A 10,895-nucleotide genomic window follows, 5' to 3' on the forward strand; every position below is an offset into this window, starting at 1 on the left:
TTTCGAGACAGGGTTTCTTCGTAGCTTTTGGTTCCTGTCCTGGAACTAGCTCTTGTAGACCAGGCTGGCCTCGAACTCACAGAGATACACCTGCCTCTGCCTCCCCCCGAGTGCTGGGATTAAAGGCGTGCGCCACCACCGCCCGGCTCTTTATTGATTGAGACAGGGTTTCACGTCACCCAGATTGGTCTCAAACTTGATATGTATGCAATCATAGATGATCTTGAAATTCTGCTCTTGTTGCCTTCAACTCCAAAGTGTTAAGATTACAGATATGTAAATGAAAGTTCTTGGAAAGAAGTTGCACCCATTTCTGAGCCTTATGTACAGCTGCTAAACTGAGTAGAACTTCAGTGATTGTGGAGAATTCGGAATGCTCCATGTCCAGAGCAAAATTATCATGGTTCGTCTTTAGCCCTCTTAATAGCCATTTATGGCCTTGGTCCCTATCTTCAACCAACCAAAAGGCTAAGAGTATCATCCATTTGAACTCTACAGCAGAGACTTACCTGATTTTCTTTAACCTGCCTACCTAATGTTTCCACCAATGTGTTTTAAAAGTGCTTTGATTTATAAGTTTTTGTTCTGTTACTACACAAACTTCATGAAACCGTTTCTGTATTGGAACATGGATTTTTTGAGCTTGAGTTCTAGTTAGTATTAATAATAAAAACCCAAAGTCAGATATAAGGTTAATGCTGAAGATCAGAGAAGCAGAGCATTCAGCCACTAGAGAGTTCTTTTACCTCTACCAATGCTCAAACCGAAGGGGCAAACATGTCCTCAGACTACATCTCCAGACTCCATATGTCTCCACCAAAACTCAGACTGCAGTGAGCTCTTGTCTCATCCATCTTTGTATTGCTCTCTCCACTCAGCCATATCTCTTCCTGTCTCCACCTCCCTAGTACTGGGATTAAAGGTCTGATTTACTACTGCCTTGCCTCTTGTGACTTAGCTCTGCACTCTGATTTTGAGGCAAGCTTTATTTGCTAAAATACAAAATATCAATACATTTCCCAATTTTTTGTCTAAAATAAAAAAGGCTACAACTAATGTAAGAAAAACTAAATGTAATAAGTACAACAACTATATACAATATATACAGACAATAAGTACAACAACAATGTCTAGGCCATTTGCATTTGACAAATTTTATCTTGGTAAGTGAAAAGTCTTGTACCTAATTTACTTTCTATCAGAATTTGCATCACCATCCAAAACTATCTTTTATATCTGTCAACCTTATTCACTTTATGCCTCTTTAGTGAGTTTCTTTTCTGCATCTGATAAACAAGGAAAACTACAACTATCTAGTCTTCAACTCCCTCAGAGACCAAAGAAGGAAATAATATTAACTGGGTAAGCAGGAAGTACAAGCAAGCAACTTCCAAAAATGTGAGAAATGACAAAAAGAGCTGACTTCCTGGAGAGTCACTAAAAGTTCCTCTGCAATATTGGCACATCCATCTTCAGCCTACAGGTCTAGAACATTCAACAGACTTTTCTATGAAACAGAATTTTAAAAGACTGTCCCACCTTGTCTTGACAAGGTTTTGTAGTCACTGTCTTTTGTGTATTGCTTGTCCACTTTGGACAGCATACCATCAGCAATCGAGATAAGAGCATTTTCTTGCTCAGTGGGATTACTTTTACAACAAAAAAAGTAAACTCCACGTGGAGTTTTTTCAGTGCCCACTGTCTTCACAGAAGCAGATGTGTTTCATTGTCATAAAAAAAGAACTCATGTTATTAAAACATCTTAAATGCCATATTCTATAGATGACTGAAGTATTTGAAGATATGTCTTTAAAATTTAAAATATATCTCTGTTTGACCTTGAAAACATACCTAATATGACAAGAAGTTTAATTGTAATAGGTGATTAAATACTAACCTACATTTCCTTATTGTCCTAAACAGTTAGTAATAATAACTTTCAAGAACTAGAAATTTGGGGCTGGAGAGATGGCTCAGAGGGTAAGAGCACTGGCTGCTCTTCCAGAGGTCCCAAGTTCAATTCCCAGCAACCACATGGTGGCTCACAGCCATCTATAATGAGACCTGGTGTCTTCCTTGCCAGCAGTACATTGTATGCTTAATAAATAAATAAATAAATATTTTTTAAAAAAGAACTAGGAATTTGCATTGTATTGTTAAATGAGCTATATAGTGCCTTGAACTAGAGTAAAAATCTATGTACAGTAAGTTATAACAAAATTAATCTCAAATTTGTATCAATATACAAAATATGTATACAATATACAGAAGTCCAACCCAATGTAAAACTTTTAAAACTAGTCACTGCTTTTTAGAAGTAGATTCAATAATCTTCTTTTTTTCTTATCATATCTATGTCCTCCCTTTTTTCTTTTCAGAGTAGATTAAAAAATCTACACTTTTATCCTAGCTTCAGAAAAAGAATTTTGAATCTAATCTCCTCTGTTTAACTTTTTTCCTGATCATTACCAATAAAAAATTGTAACCAATCCCCTTAAACAATGACAAGTATTCATAACCCACTGAATGACCAAATCCCACCCACCTGACCTCTTAGGAATGTGGATGTCATGTTCTTAAATATACTTCCTGCTGTCTGGGGATAATGGCATCCTTAGCAGATACTGAAAAGAAAACATTTGGGTTTATTGTAAAGTCCTGAGAGAGGTAGCTGTATCATTTCTTGTCCAGTCTCTGTGTAATGGGAAAATGCAGGGCTTGTCTCAAGTCCTGGCTAGAGTATTTTGTGGGGCTGGATCATCTCAGGTAGCCACCTTGAAATGGTTCTGAGAACTTTGTAGTCCAAAGCTAATCTTTCAGTTGTGTTTTTCAGCTTAGTCATATCATCATAGTCCTGGAAGAATCGTCATTGTGGGGCCTGATCCTCCTTTTTGAGACTTCAAAGGTCTCTGTTAAGCATGGTCATGGTTCACTGCAGAAACCTGATAAGAGATTCGTACCCAAAATCATGTACATGAAGGTAGATGAAGCTTTTTCTAGAATTAAGTAGTATTCTATATGACCATTAATATCATGAGAAAATGCTTATAATATATATGTATATATATTAATCTTATAATTTTGAAATAATATTTATATGTACTGTGGGACAATGGTCTTGTACCCTGTAAAGGTTTATCACTTGTGTTAGTTTAACAAAACGTTGATTGACCAGCAGCCAGGCAGGAAGTATAGGCAGAGTGACAAAAATAGGAGAATTCTGGGGAAAAGGAAAGGCTCAGTCTGCAGCTGTCACTCAGATGCAGAGAAAACAAGAATGCCACACTGATAGAAGGTACCAAGTCACATGGCTAACACAGACAAGAGTTATGGATTAATTTAAGATGTAATAGTTAGTTAATAAGAAACCTGAGCTACTAGGCCAGCCAGCTTACAATTAATGTAGACCTCTGTGTTTTTCTTTGGAACTGAATGACTGTGGGACCAGGCAAGAGAGAAACCTTTGTCAACATTTATACCAAAATTTATACCTGTTAAAGAGACAAAATAAAGCCTTAAGATTATGAGATTAATGGCAATATAATAGTCTTTAAATTTTTGTTTTTCTTCTGTCCCATATCAGGTGGCTCTTCTGACATAAGACACAGATTTTGGATTATACTTTAACAAGCATGCTTGGGTTTAGAGAAGGAGAGCTACACTCCAACTTCAAAACCAGCTTTAATCTTTAATTGGACTGACACTACAAAAAGACCATTTACATTATATGTTTGTAGAGAACAGCAGAAACAAACATTTGGAAAGATTTGTGAAATTTTATCCTGTTGGAAATGTGACATACCAATAGGCCAATTTACTCTTTTTCTTGAGACTTTTTTTCTATATTATTTGTCTTTTTTTCTCAGATGTCTCATTTGCCTAATGGTCTTCGAATTCCTTAGCTGGATACCCATATTCTCCTGAAAATACAGAAACAAAATCCTTCCCCAACCCTAATTTTGGAGAGAGTCTTTTATGCCAAGTTATTTCTGATCAAATGAAAAGCATGTATTAGTTTTATAAGTTAGTTTAGATTAAATGGTCATGGTGCTTAATGAACTGTCATCTCTAAAAGGGATCTCTCTTGCTCAAATCAAATCTTTATTAATTTTGATGGTATCCATAGCTTTTGTTGTCTTGTGGAAACAAAAGCAAAATCCCTTCCCCATCGCAACACATGTCCTTTTTTCCATTCTCAGGTCAACACATTTTTAAAGTATACCAAATAAGTTAACTCCGTAGTTTCTTTTCTATTATTCAGTGTCACTCCACAGCTGCTGTTCCTTTCAATAGCATTTAGAAAATTCAAAATTGGGAGCTGAAGATGGCTCAGATGTTAAGAGCACTAACTCCTCTTCTGTAGGTCCTGAGTTCAATTCCCAGCAACCACACGATGGCTCACATACATCTATAATGAGATCTGCTGTCCTCTTCTATCATGCTGACACACTGCATACACAATAAATAAAAATAAATAAATAAATCTTTAAAAAGGGGGTTCCCGTTTTCTTTGGAAACACCTTTTTAATACATTTTTTATTTATATTTATTGAGCTCTACATTTTTCTCTGTTCCCCTCCCTGCCTCCCCCCAACACCTTCAATCCATCCCTAAGATCTCCATGCTCCCAATTTATTCAAGAGATCTTGTCTTTTTCTTCTTTCTACTTCAAATGTATATTAGATCAATGTAAGTCTCTCTTATTATCCTCATTGTTGTCTAAGTTCTTTGGGATTGTGGTTTGTAGGCTGTCTTTCTTTGCTTTATGTTTAAAAATCACCTATGAGTGAGTACAAGTGACAATTGTTTTTTTGTGTCTGGGTTACCTCACTCAAAATAATGTTTTCTAGCGCCATCCATTTTCCTGCAAAATTCAAGATGTCATTTTTTTCTGTTGTGTGTAGTATACATTGTTTAAATGTACCACATTTTCCTTATCCATTCTTCGGTCAAGGGGCATTTAGGTTGGGTTCTGGCAATGACAAACAAAGCTGTTATGAACATAGTTGAGCACATGTCCTTGTGGCCCAATTGAGCATCCTTTGGATATATACCCAAAAGTGGTATTACTAGATCTTGAGGAAGGTTGTTTCCTAATTTTCTGAGAAATCGCCACACTGACATCCAAAGGGGTTGTACCAGCTTGCACTCCCACCAGCAATGCAGAAGTGTTCCCTCTTCCCCACAACCTCTCCAGCATAAGTTGTCATCAGTGTTTTTAATCTTGGCCATTCTTACAGGTGTAAGATGGAATCTCAGAGTTGTTTTGATTTGCATTTCTCTGAAGACTAAGAATGTTGAGCATTTCCTTAGGTGTCTTTCAATTTAGATTCCTCTGTTGAGGTCTGTACTCCATTTTTTTATTGGATTGTGTAATATTTTGATGACCAATTTCTTGACTTCTGGGGTTTTTTATGGGTTAAAGCTGAAGATCAGAGAAACAGAGCAGTAAGTCACTAGAGAGACCTTTTACCTCTATCAATGCTCATACTGAAGGGGCAATCCTCAGACTGCCTAGACTTCACTGTGTCTCCACCAAACTTAAGACTTCACATACCAGTGAGTTCCTGTCTTTTCCCTTTTATATTCCTCTCTCCACCCGGGCATACCATTCCTGTCTCTACCTCCCTAGTGCTGGGATTAAATGTGTCTGACTCCCAAACACTGGGATTAAAGATGTGAGCCACCACCATCTGGACCTGTTTCTGGATGGATCTTGTGTAGCCCAGGGTGGCCTTGAACTCACAGAGATCTATCTGCCTCTGTCTCCTGAGTCCTGGGATTAAAGGTGTTTGCTACCAGTCTCTGGTCTCTAGTGACTTACCTTTGGACTCTGATCTTCAGGCAAGCTTTATTTATTAAGATACAAATAAGCTATCACTACAGTGCAGTGTTTGTCATCAGTAAACTGATTCATTCTAATGCCACAGGATTCCTACTGTGCTCCACATGGTTACATATTGCTTCAATAGTTCAACGAGGATAGGGTCAGATCTGAAGGTTCATCTGGGCTAGTGGGAAATTGATCTGGAGATTATTGCAAATACACCAAAATAAAACCAAGGTATTATGAATGACAGCAACAGGGACAAGCTCTTCTGATTCATTCTCTAAGATGTAGTGGGCTTGTCAGAACTTATCTTGCCTTTACTTTTTCACCAAACCCACTCCAAACTGTGGTTTGGATTAATTGATCCTAGTATCTATCCATACCCTATTTTAAAATATATAAAATTCTGATGTCTGTTGATGTGGGATTCCCCTCTGTATGCTGTAAATGTGTTTTGTTACCATTGATTAATGAATAAAGCCGTTTTGTCATATGGCAGGGCAGAATAGAGCAAGGCAGAAATTCCAAGCAGAGATAGAGAAGAAAAGTGGACAGAGTTGAGGAGATGCCATGTAGCTGCTGAAGGAGACAGGCACGCCAGAACCTTATCTGTAAATCATGAGCCTCGTGGTAAAATACAAAATAATAGGGATGGGTTAATTTAAGATGTAAGAATCACTTAATAAGAAGTCTAATCTATTGGCCAGGCAGTATTGTAATTAAAATAGTTTTGTGTAATTATTTTGGGTCTGGGTGGCTGGGAAATGAACAAGCAGCCTCCATCTACAGCCTCTTAAATATTTTTTTCAATTAACTAGTAAGACCATCCCCTTCCAGTTTTGTGCATAGCATGTGCCCACCAGATCACCACATGACAGTACTATAAATCAGAATTGGCACTCCTTTTCCAAAAATGCTTAATTTTTAGGTAACACTATTATCCTCGTTGCCTGTACAGTGTATAATGTACTGACAGGAAACAAGCAACAACAAAGACCATATTTCTACTGGAATTACTTCTCCCTCCCATAATTGTAGAAGCAAAGCTGAAGTTTAGAAAGCATAACTTTAGCAGGATCTGTTCCACAGCTCTTTAAGTTTCCAACCCTGAAAGCAGGTGGTATGCATTTGCTTAACAACCAGTTTTACAGTAGAATATCACAAGGCACTGTTGGACAGTATCCATTTTTGCTCCTTATTTCACTCAAACAGCACAGGAGGGCTAAAAAAAAAAAAACAAATATTTTAGAAAGTTGCTACCAGGTAGGACAGAGAGATAATAAATTCGCCTTGTTTTCTGAAAGAACAGAATTTTCTGTAAATTAGTCTAGCTGTCTTCGACAGCTTTTAACCTGAGGTTATTGGCGAAGATAAATGGAAATTGCATATGCCTGGGGTTGATCTGTTTCCCCTCATCCAGAGTTTCATTCTGTGGAGAAAGTTACTTCTCCCATCAACAACCTAAGTAAATAAATAAATAAACAAATACGCTTTTCAAGGGTCATATTTATTCAGATGTTCATCAAGTCAGATGCTATCAATTCTTCCTGCAGATGAGATGGATGTAATACAACGATTAAGACATAACTGAGATTTTAATTTTAAGATAATGATATAAATATTCATAATTTGAGTTTATGGTTTTTAAATCATTGTATTTTCATTTCAAGTATTTTACATCTCAGTATACCATTGCTATACTGGGCACTGAACTGGGGAGGGATGCTTGATTTCTGAATGCTTAAACTAAGTCCACACATAACCTGATATACAGACTGTTAAGAGAAAGAATAAAAAATTTTGCTAAAGCATAAATATGGTCATTTTGAAAAGCAGTCACCATTTAATATTTATTTGCATGGACTATTTCATGCACCAACTCCTGTCAATCATTGGTGATTTCCACCTTTCATAAGAGTTCCATCTTGGTTAACTTTTATACATTTAATTTGGGAGGTACTTTACTTCCTTGGCTCAATTTATCTCTAGGTTCTAAATTTTGTTTTTTGTAGTTACTATCGATGAGATTCCCTTTAAGATTTTTTTTTTTACCAATAATATTACTGTGTTGAGTAGTGTTTTTCAGCTAGATGCAAACTAGAGTCACCTTGAAAGAGGTAACCTCAACTAAGGAATTGTCTCCATCAGAATGTCTGTAGACTCATATCTGTGGAGTATTGTCTTGACTAACAATTGTTGTAGGAAGGCCCAGCGCACCTGGGCAGTGCCACCTTAGGACAGTGGTCCTGGGCGATATAGGCAGGCTGAGCTAGCCATGTAAAGTAAGCCAGGAAACAATATTCCTCTATAACCTTTGCTTCAGTTCCTGACTCCAGGTTTCTGCATTGAGTTCCTGTTTTAGTATCTCTTGTTGATGGACAATTATCTGTAAACTGAATAACTCTTTTCCTCCCCAAGTTGCTTTTGTCAGTGTCTTATTACAGCAACAAGAACCCTAACTAGAACAGAATCATAAGGGCTTAGGTCCACTTTACTTAAATTTTCCGATTTGTATCCTGCCTTTCCTGATTTATTTGCATCAGTATGGAATGTACAGTCTCCAGATATTGGTGTTTCCCATACAATGTAAGGAAGGATTCAGCTCGTTCTCTTTATAAATTGAATTCTTTTGCTTTTAGGATATTTGTTGTTAATCTCTCCCAAAAAATTAATGCAAGCTCTTTGCCAGGGAGAGTTCACTTTCTTCCCATAATTTGTCTATTCCATCATTATTAAAAGATACTACAATTTCTGCTGGTTCTATTACTGCTAATTGAGGAGGTTTCAATTTTTTTTTAGAATTAACCCAGAGACCTTTCCCACATACGTTTTTAATTTTTTACTCAGTTTATGTGGTAAAAAAAATCCATTCTGAAATAATCTCTTCCCTCGGCATTAAATTTCCTGTAGGGGAATGCTTAGATGGTAATATGAACAGAATGCAGTTAGGCTTTGGATCCAAACCATCAACATGTGCATTCTGTAATTTCTCTTCAATCAAAGCCAGTTCTCTCTCAGCTTCAGCTGATAATTTCCTGGGACCTTTTAAGTCCTTATCAGCTTCTAAGGTTTTGAAAAAATTTCAGTCCATCAGGTTCTATCCCAAATGTGGGCATAGATCAGAACTATCTCCTAGCACTTCTTGAAAGTCATTAAGAGTCTGTAATTGCCAGATGGTGGTGGTGCAAACCTTTAATTCCAGCATTTGGGAGGCAGAGTCAGGCAGATCTTTGTGAGTTGAAGGCCAGCCATGAGAGCTAATTCCAGGACAGGCTCCAAAGCTACAGAGAAACCCTATCTTAGAAAAAAAGAAGAGTCTGCAATCAAACCAGGCAGTGGCTGGCACTTGGACAGGCACTTGGGAGACAGAGGCAGGTGGATCTCTGTGAGTTCAAGGCCAGACTGTCCTACAGAGTGAATTCCAGGACAGAATCCAAAGCTACACAGAGAAACCCTGTCTTGAAAAAAAAGAAGAAAGAGTCTGCAATCAATATTTCCTAATTTGGACCTTTTGGGGTCTAATTTTTTGTAAACACATTTTTTTTTTTGCTTTCTGAGACAGTGATGGAGGAAGGTCATTTGTTAATAAACAAACTGCCTTGGCCCATTTGATAGGTTAGAACATAGATGGGTGGAGTAAACAGAACAGAATGCTGGGAGGAAGAGGAAGTGAGCTCAGACTCGATAGCTCTTCTCTCTGGGGCAGACGTGATGCATAGAAGAGATTTTCAATGTGGAGCAAGGGCTTTTTGTACCCAGAACTAGTAGGATGCATGTTCTAAAAAGACTGGAGAGATCACTGAGTTTTCACTCCTGGCCAATCTTTACGCTTACTAGAAGAAGGAAACAGATGCCAAAACAGATGCTAAAAGCAGACTGGCTAAATGATGACGGAGTTCTCCATGACAGAGCCAATTTGAAAAGATCTCTTTTCCTTCCTTCCTTTCTTCCTTCCTTCTTTCCCCTCCTCTCTCTCCCTTCCTATCTTCCTATCTCTTTTTCTTTTTCTTCATCACTCTCTCTCCATTTATGAGTTGTTCAAAATAATCTGTCAACCACTAGCTGACCATTAATGTGTAGATTAGAATTTAGAATCACCATAAAAACATGCCTCTGGGTATGTCCATGAGAGTATATTCATAAAGTTTTAAATAGGCAAGGAAGACTCACCCAGAATGTAGATGACACCATCATGTAGGCTGGTCCCAAATTGATAAGAAAGGAGAAAGTAAAATCAACACCAACATGTCTCTCTTGGATTCCTGACAGCAAAAGTAATGTGACGAGACGCACTCATGCCCATGTTATCATGAGTTCTTTGCTGTGATGGACTCTGTCTCCTGGAACTATAAGCCCTAATACTCCCTTCCTTCAATAAGTTGCTTTTGTTTGGTATTTGAACACAGCAAAGAATAACTCATATATTAAGTTTGAGGGTAGCTTGGGCTACATAGCAAGCTCCAAACCAAATTATGCTACATAAAAATGACCTTTTCTCAAAAAAAAAAAAATGCGGTGGGGGTTGAAGAGATGGCTCATCTGTTAAGAGTACTTACTTTTCTTTCAGAGGGTCAAGGTTCAATTCCCAGCATCCATCTAGTGACTTACAACCATTTATAACTCCTGTCCCAGAGGATCCAACACCCTCTTCTAGGTGCGGAGGCATCAGAAATGGATGAGGCACACAAAGATACATGCAGGCAAAACACTTATACTAATTTTTTAAAAGTCATTGTACAGAACCAGTAACCCACAAGAAGCAGCAACAAAAACCCTCAGGGAATGAGAAAAGTCTCAAAATAACTACATTATAGTTTGAGGGGGTATCTCAGTAGTACAGTGCTTGTCTAACATAAATAATGAGACTCTGGGTTCTATCGCTAGGATAAAAATACAAATACAGACTGGACTGAAATCTCAAGGTCCAAATCAGGAGCAGAAGGAGAGCGAACATGAGCAAGAAACTCAGGACCGCGAGGGGTGCACCCACACACTGAGACAATGGAGATGCTCTATCGGGAACTCACCAAGGCCAGCTGACCTGGGTCTGAAAAAGCCTGGGTTA

General features: G+C 37.8%; 1 protein-coding gene across 1 annotated transcript in view; it reads left to right on the forward strand.

Annotated features, from left to right (window-relative positions):
• Magt1 (magnesium transporter 1) overlaps positions 1–10,801 on the forward strand; it is a 91,785-nt gene extending 80,984 nt beyond the window's left edge. Inside the window, exon 11 of the mRNA XM_050130461.1 lies at positions 10,715–10,801. Within this exon, the coding sequence (XP_049986418.1) occupies positions 10,715–10,786 (72 nt within the window). The 3' untranslated portion in view covers positions 10,787–10,801. The remainder of the gene's footprint in view (positions 1–10,714) is intronic.
• Positions 10,802–10,895: the final 94 nt, after the last annotated feature.

Source organism: Alexandromys fortis, unplaced genomic scaffold, assembly GCF_014885135.2.
Source record: "Alexandromys fortis isolate MF-2015 unplaced genomic scaffold, M_Fortis_MF-2015_v1.1 scaffold_326, whole genome shotgun sequence".
Taxonomy (NCBI): Eukaryota; Metazoa; Chordata; class Mammalia; order Rodentia; family Cricetidae; genus Alexandromys; species Alexandromys fortis.